Consider the following 16,645-nt stretch of genomic DNA (forward strand, 5'->3'; position numbering starts at 1 on the left):
TATATATATATATATATGATGCTGTAGCAGATTATATGCATCCTTAGGAACTAATACTGTTCTTTACAGAAGAGTCACAGACTGGAGCCACTAGATCAAGGGCGCTGAAAATGATGCACATTTTAAATTGTGCACAGATTACTTGACAGAAGAGTTTAGCAATTAACCCTGCTACCAACCATACAGGAGTGCCAGTTTTCCATCATCCTTGCCCATAGTTGCTCTGTTAATTTTTCCCAATCTGACAGGTGAGAAAAATAACATGTTATTTTTTTATTCACATTTTTCAATTAGTGAAGTTGAACATCTTTATAGATGAAGCGCCTACTCACAGCCGTTGGCTAATTCCATTGAATTATAGGGTTTTTTTTCCTTATTACTAGGAGCAGGCTGAATAGAAGTATTAATGTTCTGTTATCTGTGCCGTAAAATCAGTTTTTCTAGACTCTCATTTGACTCAAGATGCCTTTTACTGTGAAAAAAGTTGAAGTTCACATGCAAACATTTTTATTTATTCCGGGGTTTCATCTCTTGCTTATGAAAGTCCCTTCTATCCCCAAACTACAAAATACTGCCCTAAAGTGTATTTAAATCCTTTGTTTTAATCTTCCGTTGAAAGCATATATCTCCTGAGATCTATTTTTGCACGTAACATGAGGCAGGGGACAGAATAACTAAATAATTCAATTGTCAGGCATATAGAGAGCTAGATAGAGTAAAAACGAATTGGAAAGCGGCGAAGGAGCGGCGAACGAGTCCACCTCGGGTATTTACACAAGCAGGATTAAGGTCAGATTTTGGAAGCATTTCCGGTACGGTTTAAAACTGTCTTAAAACTGTCGGGGTGGGAAGGCGATTTGTAATGCAAGCAGCCTAGCATCTTAAGCTTCCGCTCCCTAGTGTCCTCGGGACGATGAGATGGTTTCCTATCTAGGAACGTTGGATACGGATCCTCTCCGCGCCTCTATCTAACAGCCAGCTAACAACCAATTGAGAAAATCACCTACTGAGGCTGCTCAAAACATTCCAAGCCATCACAGGCAAAAACTCCCTGAGGAACCAACCGTCCAATTGCGAGAGGCTCGCCAGAGCGACGACTCTCCGCGCATGTGCGCCCTCAGTTGAAACTCTTTAGCAAGTCCCGGCTTCCGGCCGGCGGCGCATGCGCAGTTCTGGTTACTGTGCGCTCGGAGCTACTCTGTGGGTCAGCACGGTACTCGAGGGCCTCTGGGAAGATGGCGGGGGCGGGCATGGCTACCCTAGGCTCTTGGGTACCTCGTCGGAGGTGGGGCAGAGAGGCCGTCTTCTTAGGCTTCTACCGTGGCCTCAGCGCGTTACTTGCAAGGAAGTCGGAGCGGACGCCACGGTGGGTCCCAGGTCAGTGTCCGAAAGGCGGGAGAAGTACGCGTTCTTTCGAACTCGGAGTTCATTCCGTTCCTGTCTAGTGCGTTTTTGGCGCCTTATTTAAAAGTGCTCTTCCCCCGTTCTCAGTACTCTAGTTTTACTCGCTTTCAGCAATTCTGGTGAAAGCTGTAGGAAGAACTCTGCCGGCCCTTGCTGGAGTTTTACGCTCTGCAGCTTAAGGATCGTACTCTGTGCCTGCCTCCCTGTGTTAAGCGCCAACGCTAGGAAAAATTTAAGATGTGCGTTTGGTTATTAGTTGCTTTTTCTTTCGTTTGTCTTCTGGTCTAAGGGCTTTACAGATCTTGACTCCGTTAGGATGCTGAGACCTGACCTTGCTTCCCTTTGGGAAATTTATAGTATCAACTTTGTGTGTGTGTGTGTGTGTGTGTGTGTGTGTGTGTGTGTGTGTGTGTGAGAGAGAGAGAGAGAGAGAGAGAGAGAGAGAGAGAGAAAAAGAAAGTGTAGACGCCGTGAGCAAGCCAAATTTCTGATTTTGCCTTCTCGATGCTCCCGCTCAGTGAAAACCATATTCATTACTCTACAAAGGAAACTAGAATTTGTACCAAAAATGAGAGCATCAGAATATTTTCTTCAACTTGTGTTCGATTCTTCTCCGTAGCACCCTCCCCCCAGTATATATAGTCTTTCTGAATTGTATCTTTTTATTCTCTAGTTTTGTTGTTTTTACACCTTTGGCATACAAGCTGTCAGATGCATTGTGCTTGGAATGGGAACTGTCATTGCTGACACCCTTTGCTTTGGTTAAAATTTTTAAATGTATATAATCAGTTTAACTTACACTTAATTATGTACAGTCTAAAGGCTTGTTATATATATGTTCCCCTAGTGAAGTATAGTATGTCAATTCATTAAGTAAATTGTAATACTTTTTCATCTGTTTAGCACATCATTTAGGATTTATGCATCAGGCTTTGAGCTAATCCTTATAGTACAAAGATCATTTATGGATATAATGTTAAGAACCCCTCCACTTAAAACTCACCAAAATGAAGTAAATTACTGTTTCAGAGGAGAAATTTCTGTTTGGAGATGTAATATTGAGAAGACAATAGGAAGGATTTGAGTGCTGAACTAAGGAACTAGGAAATTGACATTTTTGCTGATACAACCTACCAACCAACATAACTGGCCCCCACTAGCCCTGGTTTTCACTAAAAAAAATTTTAATTTGGCATATTTCACTATACAGTGAAACTTTGAAACAACTTACATGTTATAGGGATAGCTTTAAGGCCTTCAATTCAGTTTTTAAAAAATCAACTTCTCAAACCCAAAATGAAGGAAGCTTTTGTCAACTCACATGGAGGGGGCAGAGATGTTTTCCTTGGCCACAATAAAGTGGAGGAAGGTTTCATTTCATATAAAAGATGAGATTTTCTTGGTTCAGGAAAAGAGTATAAGGAAATACACAAACTTAATTTCTTTGGAAGGAGGAGGTGGGATTATAAATGACTTAATTTTTTAAAAATCTCTTTACCTTTTTTAAAGAGCAAGTATAGATTTTATGGTAAGGAAAAAACTTGAAAAACAGTGAAATAGAGTAACCTTATAAGGTTTGCCAGTTGTGCTATTATACTTAAATTGCACTAAGATCTGTGTGCCATTCACAGAAAGCCAAACCAACAAATAAAACATAGTGATTGCAGAGTCCTGTGGGAAATCTTTTTCCGAAAATGGTACTATTATAAATTATTCAAGGTTTCTTGTAAAGTAACTGCTCATTGAACCCACCTCAGCTGATACAAAATCATGACAGGCTGTTAGCATGGCCCATGATTTTGTGGATGGCGAGGGAGCCAGTATTACCAGCAGGAGCACAGCACCTCTGCCTTCGAAACAGTTTCTCTGCCTTCTCCCCCTCCCTGCCAAAAAGTAGAGGATGTGAAACTCCTCCAACACTGAAAAAATTAAAAAGAAAAATCTCACAAGAGAAGGCTTAAACTAGTGTAATTAAATCTGAACATTAATTGATACTATTTAGGACAGATGATACAGCAGCATTTTTTACAGGAAAACTTTTTTTTACAAGTCTCTATCTTTTATTGCCTTGAAATTTCCACCTCATTGTGTATTTTGGAAGAATCAAGATTGGACCTTGTTCAAGTGATTTTGAATATGAGTTCAAACTATGAACTGATTTTGATATGAGTTCAAAAGATACCATGGATAGGCTTGTGATTTTAATATTTCAAGTATGTTTCTGTTTTTCCTCTTAAATGGAAGTAGTTTTGACATCAATTTGACAAGTTAAGAAAGTTAAGATTGAAAATATACAGTTGACCCTTGAATAACATGGGTTTAACTACTAAGGCCCACTTATACATTGGTGTTTTTCAATAAACAGAACACTACTGTAAATACATTTTCTGTATGATTTTCTCAACATTTTTTCTCTAGCCTACTTTTTTGTAAGAGTGCAATATATAATAATATAAACAACACACAAAATATGTGTTAATCAACTTTATGTTATCGGTAAGGCCTCCAATCAACAGTAGGCTGTTATTAGTTAAGTTTTTGGGAGGTCAGAAGTTACACACAGATTTTCGAATACACGGGGGCGTCAGCATCTCAACCCCCATGTTGTTCAAGGGTCAGTTGTGTATGGTTTTCCAAAAACAGTATTTGTAAACTAGTTTATGTTTTTGTACTTTGTTTAGCTTGCAGACCAAAGTCATCGGTCTCTTTCCTTAGTCGACCAGACCTTCCAAACCTGGCTTATAAGAAGCTAAAAGGCAAAAGTCCGGGAATTATCTTCATCCCTGGCTATATTTCTAATATGAATGGTACAAAAGCATTGGCGATTGAAGAGTTTTGCAAATCTCTAGGTCACGCCTATATAAGGTAGGAACAACACATTTCTCCGAGAAAAATACTACTACCATTGAGCATGGCAATGGAGATATATTTCTGCTCTAACCAATTGGAGCAAATGCCAGTGTCTTTATGGATCAACTTATTTTAATGGTCTGTAAACTTTCACCTTGTGATTTAGGGCTATTGCAAATGCAGCCCTAAAAAGACCTTCTTTAATGGTCTTTGTGCCACCCTGACAATGCTGGTGGAAAAAGAAACTAGTGGTAACTAAACTCTTCAGATATAATAATCTAGCAGGACAACAAATCAAAAATAGTAGTTGGCTTTCTTGTAATGTCTCATAATTATTTTGTGGCTTTCCATTGGGGATTTTATTTGGTCACTCTTTATAACTCTACTTTCAAAATATGTATTTAAAAATAATACATGTATTTGAGAATATTGTATATTTTTCATGTCTCTTATGATCTTTTAAGTTCCCACTTCACATCCTCATATTGAGCCCATTCTTTCCTTTGGTTTTAGGTATAGTTTAGAACTCCATTTCTCTGGCCTGGTATTTTCGTTGATGTTCCATGCCTGTATAAATAAATAAATGAATGAATGAAAGTATTCTAAAATTCGTACTGTATAATTCACATTTGCACTGAAGTTTTCTCTTTCCCTTCACTCCTGTAGTCTGAGTGTATAGACGCATAGAGAGGATATGTGTTATTTAACCAAAATCTGATTTCATAATTCCTAATATTTCATTCCAGTAATTATTTTAGTAAAATAGTGTGCTTACATCGTTATTAGGTTTGTTTACTTATAACAATCATTTAGTTAGTGACTACTTTGCCAGAAAAGATAGTATGGTTTAATAGAAAGAATGCTGGCCCGGAATTCAAGAATTATGGGTACCAGAATCCATTCCAGCAATAACTGTGACAAGATGAGTCAGCTGATAAACACTGGACCTATTTTCTTCATCATAAAAAAGGAGGATGATGAACTAAAGATAATGTCTGAATCCTTTCTAGAACTAACGGCCTAAAAATCTGTTCATCTACATGGTTAGAATAATAGTTTCACTAACATTCACTCAATATGTCTAGAAAATATAGCTTTCAGAAATTAATATATAAATACAAAAAACCTTTTAGATTTTATTCAACATATTAGCAGAGATTATGTGAATTAAATGGATTTAGTGTTACTCTTTTTTATCATACTGAGTTTCATTTTCCTACTCAGAACTTTTAAAAATCTATTCTGACCTGTTATTCTGAAGACTGGAGTGTCTTTTCCAAGTAGACATTCTAGCACTATTACTGGGTGCTGTAAAATATACAACAAATTCTAAAACATGGCCGTTGTTGCTAAAGATCAGGTTGGGGAAACAAGACAAAAAACATGAGAAATTAGGCAGAAATACTCAACAGAATGTACTGTGTCAAAAGGAATAGTATACTTAATTGCACACGGTGAGAGAAAACTGGGGATTAAAGTGGATAAAAAAACACTGCCTAAAGGCACACTGATGTTAGGATTGGGGTAAGGAAGAAGATCTGTACAAGAAGGGAAACTGCACTGATCAAAACACAATACAGTCAGAAAAATTGCCGTCGTCCTTTTTATCCCCCAGAGAATTTGAATCAAGAAATTGCCCTTTTACCAGTTCTTGGATTTAAGTTGAAACTGAGCACTGTAACCAGTTCCTATCTCCCTATGACACATGACATCTGTGCATTTTCTGTATTTTGAATACATATGGAAAACTTTTTTTAAAGTGTATTAAATAAACATTAATTATAATGTGTACAGACCATTAATTGGTTCTGTGTTAAAACATAGCCTAAGTATATCTTTATAAACCTTTATAAAAGTGTAGCCTTTCACTACAAAATTTTAATTTGACTAGATTCCTTTTTATTTGCTTTTATCAAACTTCATTGCAACCTAATCACTATTAACTATTGATTGCATTGTAGCTTGTTATTGGAGATTTTATCTTTTATATATACTCCAGTTTCTCAGTTTACCTTTTTTATGTTTTTGGCTGTAGAATCTTAGATCTTGAGTGAGGAAATGGTTTTGTATATTATACAAGAAATGGTACATATGATTATGTGAAAACAGTTTTTTGATGTTCTGTCACCATGCCTAACATAAGATTGAGTCAGAGCTCAGGAATATAGCACACGATGCTAGGGCTGGTATTCTCTCATAGTTACTTGCCATAGAATATTTAATTCTAGATTTGGGAATATGTCCTAGAGTGTTGAGGCTGCTAGAACAGCCTGTGGGGGTTTTTTTTGTTGTTTGTTTGTTTTTTTTTTTAAGTAGGCTGCACACCAAAAGTGGAGCACAAACTCTCACACTGAAGATCAAGTCTCATGCTGTACTGACTCAGCCAGCCGCTCCTTGCCCCACCCATTGCTGTTTTAAAGTCCTAAATAGCTGAATATGTTTGGTTTTTGTTTAGTTTTGTTTTTTTATTTTTGAGAGAGACAGAGTATGAGTGGGAGAGGTGCAGAGATAGGAAGACACAGAATCTGAAGCAGGCTCCAGGCTCTGAGCTGGCAGCACAGAGCCGGGCACGGGGCTCGAACCCGCGAACCTTGACATCATGACTGAGCTGAAGTCTGACCGCTTAACCGACTGAGCTGCCCAGGTGCCCCAACAGCTGAATATGTTTGAATTGTCTTTGTCCCTTGGTTAGGGTTCAGCAAGAGTGAACTATATTTTTTACTTGTACCTTTTAGTATCACCAGATGTTTATATTTTCCTTTTTGAAGGGTTTCTACTTGTATTCTGCATCTGCATCATACATTTCGAAGGCAGCTGTGAAAGATGCAGCAAGTAGAGATGCCCGATTGCCCGCCAAGGGAGGAAAAAGGATTAGCTGGTACCTTTCTTCCCTCTTCTCCTGGGTCTGTTTTCTATGTCCTCTGGATTGAAGGGAAATAATGACTGTGATGTGAGCAGTGGCCTTGTTACACAATTTCCCAAGGGTCCAAAATCATTTCACTTTATAACAAAGAAAAATTTAATTTCTTTTTCCTCCATGACTCGTAAATCCCTAAGAAAATGTGTGTATGCTGTGTGTCACATATATATTCTTACATGTACACTAAAAACACTAGGATTTATTAGTTTTCATCAGATTTTAAGAATTAGAGAAACCTGAACACTTCAAATTTGAATCAAGTGATTCTTTTTATTTTTACCTTCCACGTTTATTTATTTAGTATGTGTTATCATACTCTGTGTGCGAGGTGTAGGTGTCTCGCCTCTGGGAAGAATGCAGACACAAAACCAAGAATGGTGTTTCCCCACCAGGATCTGACCGTCTCACAGGAATGATGAGGCACATCACACACATACAAACTGTCTTATAGAGCAGGGTATAAAAATTGATTGTGACTGATAAAAATGAATTCTGTATAAGTTTCATTAGGTAAGAATTTTTTCTTCAGCTTGTCTGGGGGAAGTTTTTCCAGGAAAAAAAAAAAAAAAAGATTTGTTTGGACTAAGTTCTGAGAGGATGAGCTGTGAAGGTGAAAGGAGAAGGTACTCCCAGTGATGGAAATAGTATGAGGCATGAAACAGGAACAGAAAGCAAGAGCCAGTTTAGTAACACCAAGTTGATCAATTGGGCCAAAGCACTGGTTTCCTCAGATGACATGATAAATGATCAATCTGAGATGACCAGAATATAATGGTCTAAAAAATAGGCTAAAGCCCTGAATGTTTATGTTGCATGTTACAGGGAACCACTGAAGTTAATTCCATAGCAATAAAATGTTTCAGAAAAAAACCTGACATGTATAAAGTGGATCCATTTGGAGAAAGAGTGGACAGACACAGGAGGCTACTATGCTAGGCCAGGTTTAAGATGACAAAGATGTGGGGCGCCTGGGTGGCGCAGTTAGTTAAGCATCTGATTTCAGCTCAGCTCATGATCTCATGGTTCATGGGTTCGAGCTTCGTGTCGGGCTCTGTGCTGACAGCTCAGAGCCTGGAGCCTGCTTCGGATTCTGTGTCTCCCTCTCTCTGCCCCTCCTCGGCCCATGCTCTGTCTCTCAAGAATAAATAAATGTTAAAAAAAATTTTTTTTAAAAGATGACAAAGATGTACAGCGTGATACTGGTCTTACCAGATGGCAGAGAAAAGAGGTGAATGGGAAGAAACGAGAGTGAGTGAGGATGGCGCAGGGCAAGCAGTGTTTGGTATCCTGGAAAAAAAATTATAGTGAAACAGTCTGCTCTTCAAGAACTGACATTCTAGTCACACAAATATTTGACCTGATTACTACATAATATGAAAAGTGTTAAGTGAGTACATACAAAAGAAAGTGACTGAGGGAGTGTATGTCAGAGTTCCTCAGGAGGTGACATGACTGAGGGATGAGTAGGAGTTTGGGTGGGAAGGAAGGCTTTCCAGGCTTTCTAGACAGGATGCAAAGGCCCAGCATTATAAAAGGGTCTGCCCAGGGATCGGAGTAGTTCAGTATGACTGTGGTTTAAGGTAATCTGCAGACGTGATGCGATATTTCCTGGTCTATTGAATTGAAGCCTTGAAAATGCACAGATCGACAGACTTGGAGCCTGGAGAGCTAGGCAGTTGGAAGAAGAAGCAAACTAGGGGGATGAGTTGATGATCATGAATTTGATTTACCTCTTTCCCTTTTATTAATTTAGTAAATACTAAGCACTTATCATGTGCAAAGTACTGATGTAGGCATTGGGAAAGCAGCGGTGAACAAAACAACCCATATGGTGCTTCCATTCTAGTGTGGGAGATGACCATAAACAATTAAATTTTTTATATGTCAAGTAGCAATATTTGCCATGAAGAAAATAAAGCAGGGTAAGGAAATAGAGAATGATGAAAGCAGCACAATTTTGCATTGAGTAGTCAGAGAAGGCATCTCTGGAGATGTAACATTTGAGCCAGAGGCCTGAATGAAGCAAGGGAGCAATCAAAGTGGATATCTGGAGGGATACAGTATGCCCTGTAGAAAGAAAAGTTGATAGCAAAACCTGGGTGGTGTATTCCGTTTACTTCAAGAAGGCAAATGCGAATTCAGTTGGGAGGGAGAGAACGGTAAGAAATCTGTAAGAAATGAAATCAGAGAGGTAGTCAGAGGCCTCATTATGTTTTGTTTAAAGATGGTAGAAGGCTTTTGAAGGGTTTGTGCAAGACATGATTTTTGTTTTAAAAAGAGCACTGACTGCTACATGGGGAATAGACTACTGGGGTAGAAAATGGACACAGGGACACTTAGGATACTATTACACTACTCCGGCAGAGAAGACGGTGACATGGACAGGCTGCTAGCAGTGGAGGAGGTGAGAGAGTGAGGGGACATGGGTGATATTTGAAGGTTATGCCAGTTGGATCTGCTAAAATATGTATTGACCTCATTGCTTTATTTTAATACATTTTAAGCATTGTAATAATGATAAATGAGCTGTCTTCTTTAAAAATCAGAGAAATATATAACTAGATACAGATATCTAGATATAGATATATGTTTCCCCTTTTTCTAGGTTTGATTACTCAGGAGTTGGAAATTCGGATGGTAACTTACAAGAATGCACAGTGGGAAAATGGAGAAAAGATGTTCTTTCTATAATTGATGACTTAGCTGAAGGACCACAGGTGACTATTTGTGTTAAATATAATTATTGACTAACCTCATTTTTTTTTGAGCTGTTTCTTTAGCTATGAAAATTTAATAGTTTAAATGTTTAACAATTAATTTTGGTATTTGATTTAAAATTATTCACTTTCTCATAAAATGTAAGTGGCATTTTACTTTACCTTGTAATCCTAATTTTAATTCTACTTTGTGCCAAATATTAAAAGTCTGGGAGCTAATGGATATAGAAGAAAAAAGTACATACATAAATTACTGAATCCCCTTACAGAAAAGAAAAAGAAATTCCTCTTTAAAACTGTGTATCTTTTGGGGGCACCTGGGTGGCTCAGTAGTTGAGCGTTTGACTCTTGATTTTGGCTCAGGTCATGATCCCAGGGTCAGGGGATTGAGCCCCGCATCGCTTAAGATTCTGTCTCCCTTTCCCCTGCTCACAGGTGCGCACGTACTCTGTCTCTCCCTCTCTCTCTAAAATAAAATTAAAAAAATATAACTGTGTGTTTTTTTTGTTTTTAGATACTTGTTGGATCTAGCCTCGGTGGATGGCTTATGCTTCATGCTGCAATCGCAAGGCCACAAAAGGTCGTTGCTCTTATTGGTATAGCCACAGCTGTAGATGGCCTAGTGATACAGTTTAATCAGCTCCCTGTTGAGGTGGGTCACAAGCAACCTCAGTGTACGCCTCCTGTCATAGCTCTGCTTCTTCTTTCTTTGGATGTTTGTTCGTGTGTTATCTGTCCTTTGACTTCCTGTGCTGGCTCATCTTTTGCCTTAGCTGCCTTTTTGTATATAATCTCTTGCCTTATTTAACTGATTGGGCTCTTGTTCAAGGTCTCCTTTTCTTCATTCAGTCCCTTCAAGTCATTCTACCACATATTTCAGCCACATTAATGAAATCGCACGTTAAATTTCTTTTTTTAGCAACATTTTCGTTATTAATCACATTTACTTACTTGGATCGGACATTGTGATCTCTCTTTGTACCTTTTATTCTTATTTTGTGGCATATGGGAAATAGTACCTATTCTTACAACCACATTAGACGTGGCTCATCAATGATGAAACTTTTTTTCTTCTCCTGAGAGCAGCCTCAGAGCATCTCTCGGCAGAGTTCTCCCGTACATGTTATCATCCATCAGAGTCCGCACACAGGAGATGAGGTGTGTGACTCCTGGCTTAGACATGGAGTTGACATTCTGTTCTACTAATTCTCACCTTTTAAAAAAATGTGGTTTTCACTATTACCATGCACTTTAGTAAATCATGGTCGAAATGAGGTTTCTGAAGTAAATGAAAATAATTTATTTGTTAATGTTATTATTAGACATGTTTAAGCACTTCGGTTATCTGCAGGGATAAAGAAATAATGGGTAATGGCTGTTTATTTTTGTGTGTTTTGTTGTTGTTTTGCAGTCAGTTGAGTTCTCTTTGGGTGTCTTTTTCCTAAGGATTTAAATGTCACCTGTGGGACTATGACCCTAGCAGGATGAGGCACAGAAAATTAAAGAAAGAAAAGCATTCTATTCAAGTGGTTCAAAGAGTGTTTTCACTAGGCCGGCAGCATCAGCGTCACCTGAGAACTTGTTAGAAATGCATGTTCTTGAACTTCACCCAAGACCTACTGAATCAGAAACTAGGAGTGTGGCCCAGCAATCTGTTTTAACCAGCCCCTCCCGTGAAGTTTAAGAACCACTGCTCTGGAGAGTGGAAGAGCAGGTAGAGGAGGAAAGGAAATAAAGAGAAGGAAGAAGGCCTATGTAGTGGTGAATAGTAGAATATTGTTGACTTTTGCCTCAAGTTCTGCATTGATACCAGTGCCGTGTACTATCTGTCCTAAGCTGCTTCTCAGCCCACGTTCCTCCCAGCCCCTTAAGAAATGTTACTATCTGCATGTGCAGTTTCTTCATGTAATTTCCTTTGAGAGCTAAAATTGCAAAGCTGGTCTTCCTTGCACTTACCTCAGATTTCTGAATTTTTTTGCTTAGTTGTTTCTCATACATAGTGCCTCAATGTCCGATGCTGTTAAATACTCCTACCATTGTATCTCTGCATATAAACCTTAAAGCCCTTACTCCATCCTCTAACTCAATTAAATGGTGCTTCTCCTGGTAGGAAATTATTTCAAGAACATAGCGGATGAGGAAGAAGGTGATTAAACAATTTTGTGTTGTTGTTATGGTAAAAGACAAGGTCTTTGTACATTATTCTTTATGTGTGTATCCACGTCACTCATGGAGCATATGGTCAGTAATCCCCTAAATGACTGAGAAGGTCTATACCTGCAAATCAGGGCATGTCTCTGCTAATCCTAAATCAGACGAGCAAATGCTGGTGAATAGGAGCATGTTAACTTAAAAGCATGTAAGCAAAGAACAGGGACAGTAGGACCACTATCTCTTCTTCACAGAAGGAGCTCGCTCTAACAATGGCAAGGGAGCAGAAGTGGTGATTTTTACTATCATCTTTAGCCCTGGGAATGTTAACACTCAGCATTGCTTATTGCGTAGGAACTGACTCTGATTGTTTGCCTCCTTTGAACACTAGAGGATGGCAGATAGATGCACAGCTGTTTGGAATACAAGCTTCTCAACCACATCACCTTGATGTGGTTTCTTATTGGCATAGAACTTAATGTATATTGTACATTTTCTTCAGTTAATGATATTTTTGCTATTTCTGAACTTTTTGAGAGTTCAATTACATATAACATTCTATAAAGTTAATTTGTTTTACAAATGGATAGTATTCATTCACTTCAGTGGCAGATAACAGCTGGTTGGGGGGCAGGGATGCTTAAAATGCAGCTATTATTAATTGTATCCGTAAATTAGCATGGTTCCCACTTCATCTAATGACCAATGAAACTAAGTTCTAATTACTGAAATTACAAATTCAGGAGAATGATCCTGAGTATTTGAGGATCACTGAATATCCTTTTTGCTTTAAATGTCCAGTTCACATGTCCTTTTTTTTTAATTTAATTTTTTTCATTTACATCCAAATTACTTAGCATATACATGTTCTTTTAATACAGACTGCCTTAATATTCATGTAGATTCACATTTTATAGTTTTTTAGAATTTCCTTAATTTCAAGTCATTTGAAGACGTATTTAGGAGTATAGCTTTCAGTTATGCAGCTTTCTCACTGAATCAGTAAATCATTCTGGAATTTTAAAAAACACATTAAAATGCCTAAATACATATAGATTATATCATATATCTTACTGTTTAAATTTTTATTTTCCTTTTCATATTTGTAATAAATTAACAATTTTAAACATGGAAAAAATCATAATATCTTTATTGAAAATTTAAATACAAAAATTTTCAATATATTTGGCTTTCTATCCTTATAGTTTTCTTTATTTTTGATAAGATGTCCACCTGTTTTTCTAGTCAGAAATTCCCTTAATATGATATGGTTTCAAGAGCTTTAAAAATACTTACATCTTGGGGTGCCTGGGTGGCTCGGTTGAGCATCCGACATTGGCTCAAGTCACAATCCCATGGCTCTTGGGTTCGAGCCCCATGTTGGGCTGTGTGCTGACAGCTCAGAGCCTGAAGACTGCTTCAGATTCTGTGTCTCCCTCTCTCTCTGTCTGCCCTACCCCTGCTCGTGCTTGCTCGCTCTCAAAAAAAATAAACATTAAAAAAAATTTTTTTTTAGTTTACATCTTCATGTACTAGTTCAAGTTCTGATAATCTTTCCAAATAATTTATTTATATACGGATAAATCTTTGTGCTCAAAGATGTTAATGGAAGTATCCAGCAGTGTGGAAATAATCAAGTTAATTAGTTTAGATCTAGCATAATGGACTATTTGCCATGCAGCCTTTAAAAACTTTTCATAAAAAAAAAAAAACTTTTCATAGAATTTTTTTAAACCCAGAAATATATGTATGAAATAAGTAAAGCAACATAGAAAACTCTATCTATGTGAATGGGTAATATCTGTTTTACATATTACATATATAAAACCAAATACATAGAGAAAAAATACTGGAAGGAAATGAGCCAGCATGTTAATGATTATTACATCTATGAGATGGGATTATGTATGATTGCTTGTTTTTTATAATTTCTGTATTTCCCATGTTTTCTATAATGAGTATATGTTACTCTAATTAGAAAAATTGTTTAAGAGGCACGTGTGTGGCTTAGTTACTAGCTTAACCATCCAGCTCTTGGTTTCAGCTCAGGTCATGATCTCTCATTTCATGATTTTTGAGCCCCACTTTGGGTTCTGCACTGTCAGTGCAGAATCAGTCCCCTGCTTGGGATTCATTCTCTCTCTCTCTCTCTCTCTCTCTCTGCCCCTCCCCTGCTTGTGTTCTCTCTCTCTCAAAATAATAAACATTTTTTAAAAAAGAAAATTAATTATTTAACACAAATTATAGTCTAGAAAATTAAAACTCTTCAAGAATCCAAAGATACCTGGTGTTTCATCTTAAGGAAATATGTGTAGAAATGATATCCTTGCTCAGTTTTCAGGAAATATCTGGAAGACTTCATTGTCATCCAGAACGACACGTTTTTTTCTCATTCCCTAGGACTCTGGAAAGGAAACAGTACTTTTTTTTTCTTTTTTTTTTTTCCCTTTTTTTACATTTAGCCTGAAATTGCACATGTTTGGTTGTCCCAGAGTAAGTACCGTATTATTTTTCATTTTTAGTTCTGGGCTTGATTCTTTCTTTTCTTCTTTTTCCCCATCCCCATTTTAGTAGCTTCACATACAGATACTTTTAGTTTGTGATTTTGAAATCTAAACAGTTGTTATTCCTAAGATTAGGGTTTATATAATATGAATGATGCCTGAACTGATTCCCAGAAATTACTTTTTCTCCCCTTCATTTTCCCTTTCAGTTGGGGTGAAGTAACACCCGATTTAAGATGTTACCTAATAAAGCTAAATCTAATTTGAATCCTAGTTACGACAGTTGTTACCTTTCAGCTTTGAACGTGAAATTTAACTTCTCTAGATTCTAATAGCCTCTTTTGTAAAAATGAAATAATAACAGTTGTTATCAGGATCTTAGGAGACAACTATGTGTAAAGTACCTTTCACAGCTCCTTGCACGTAGTGTTTAATTTTTGATAATTATCATTGTTACATTTTTATCTCTTTTCCTCCTAGGACTGCTTTTCTTAGACTGTTTAAGACTATTGCATTTGTTAGTGTTGTATAAATACTTTTTTCCCCTCATTGTTCCCAATAGGTAAAAAAGGAAATAGAGATGAAAGGTGTGTGGAGCATGCCATCAAAATACAGTGAAAAAGGAGTTTATGACATTCAGTACAGTTTCATTAAAGAAGCTGAACACCACTGCTTGTTACATAGCCCTATTCCTGTGAACTGCCCTATAAGATTGCTCCACGGCATGAAAGATGACATCGTACCTTGGCATACATCCATACAGGTTGCCGACCGAGTAGTCAGCAAAGATGTAGATGTCATCCTCCGAAAAAACAGTGATCACAGAATGAAGGAAAAATCGGACATTCAACTTCTTGTTTACACTATTGATGACTTAATTGATAAGCTTTCAACTGTAGTTAACTAGAATCACATTTTTAGTTGGTATGAACTAACGGATCCAGAAAATTGGAAGAAGGATGAAAGACCCTGATACTTGGGTTTTTTCCTCTTACGTCTCTGTTTTGTAAATATCACATGAGTATTTATTTAACGCTGTATGATATAAGTGATACAAATTGTGATGAAAGTATAAGCTGCCGTCTGGAAAATTTTCTTCCTTCGATCCTTGATTTGTTTTAATTGAAGTAGAGTTGACACAGTGTTATAATAGTTTCAGGGATACACCATAGTGGTTAGACAACTCTATATGTTATGCTATGCTCACCGCAGATGTAGCTACCACCTGTCACCATGCAGCACTGTTAGAGTGCCACCGACTGTTCCCTCTGCTGTGCCTTTCATCCCGTGACCCACTCATTCTGTACCTGGAAACCTGTGTCTCCCAGTCCCCTTCACCTATTTTTGCCCATCCCCCCACCCTCTCCCTTCTGACAACCACCAGTTTGTTCTCTGCATTTATGGGTCTGTTTCTGCTTTGTTTGTTGTTTGTTTTGCTTTTTAGGTTCCACATGTAAGTGAAGTAATACTGTGTTGTCTTTCTCTTGTCTGACTTCACGTAACCTAGTACCCTCTAGGTCTGTCCATGTTGCGTGTTGATTTTTTTTATTACTAAAAGATTTCCTACTTTTTTATTCGAGGTAATTTGTTTGCTAAATGCTTATGTTAAGCAGCACAGCTCTTAATTGTGTTCTCTTCTACTTAGAATTGTTAATAAAGCTTGAATTGTTTTGTCCTTTGTCGTCGATCATATATGGAAATTTGTAAAATTGCTTCTGATTTTAAAATGCTATTCACAAAATACAGGACAATGTTTATTGAAGTAAATCTGAAATGATTGGAAAAAATTAGGTATGATAAAGTTCAAAACGTCAGAATATGACTATTAAATTCTACATGTTATATTTGAGTTTAAAATTACGGTTATCCTTTTTTTTGAAGCTTATGTATTTTGAGAGCGTGCATGTATGTAAGTGGGGGAAGGGCAGAGAGAAAGGGAGAGAGAGAATCCCAAGCAGGCTCGACACTATCAGCACAGAGTACAACTCGGCTTGATCTCGCAAACCGTGAGATCATGACCTGAGTCAAAATCAAGAGTTAGATGCTTAACCGACTGAGCCACCCAGGTGCACCAAGGTTCTCCTTTTTCAAAGGCTCAA

At 37.5% G+C, this 16,645-nt stretch overlaps 1 protein-coding gene across 1 annotated transcript; it reads left to right on the top strand.

Moving 5' to 3' along the window:
• The first annotated feature begins 397 nt into the window (after positions 1 to 397).
• Positions 398 to 16,395, top strand: ABHD10 (abhydrolase domain containing 10, depalmitoylase). The gene is made up of 5 exons (XM_015069188.3): positions 398 to 1,377; positions 4,086 to 4,269; positions 9,780 to 9,891; positions 10,406 to 10,543; positions 15,109 to 16,395. The coding sequence occupies exons 1-5, from the start codon at positions 1,236 to 1,238 to the stop codon at positions 15,451 to 15,453; spliced, it is 921 nt and encodes a 306-aa protein (XP_014924674.2). The 5' UTR covers positions 398 to 1,235; the 3' UTR covers positions 15,454 to 16,395.
• Positions 16,396 to 16,645: the final 250 nt, after the last annotated feature.

The sequence above is a fragment of the Acinonyx jubatus genome, chromosome C2 (assembly GCF_027475565.1).
Source record: "Acinonyx jubatus isolate Ajub_Pintada_27869175 chromosome C2, VMU_Ajub_asm_v1.0, whole genome shotgun sequence".
NCBI classification, from domain to species: Eukaryota; Metazoa; Chordata; class Mammalia; order Carnivora; family Felidae; genus Acinonyx; species Acinonyx jubatus.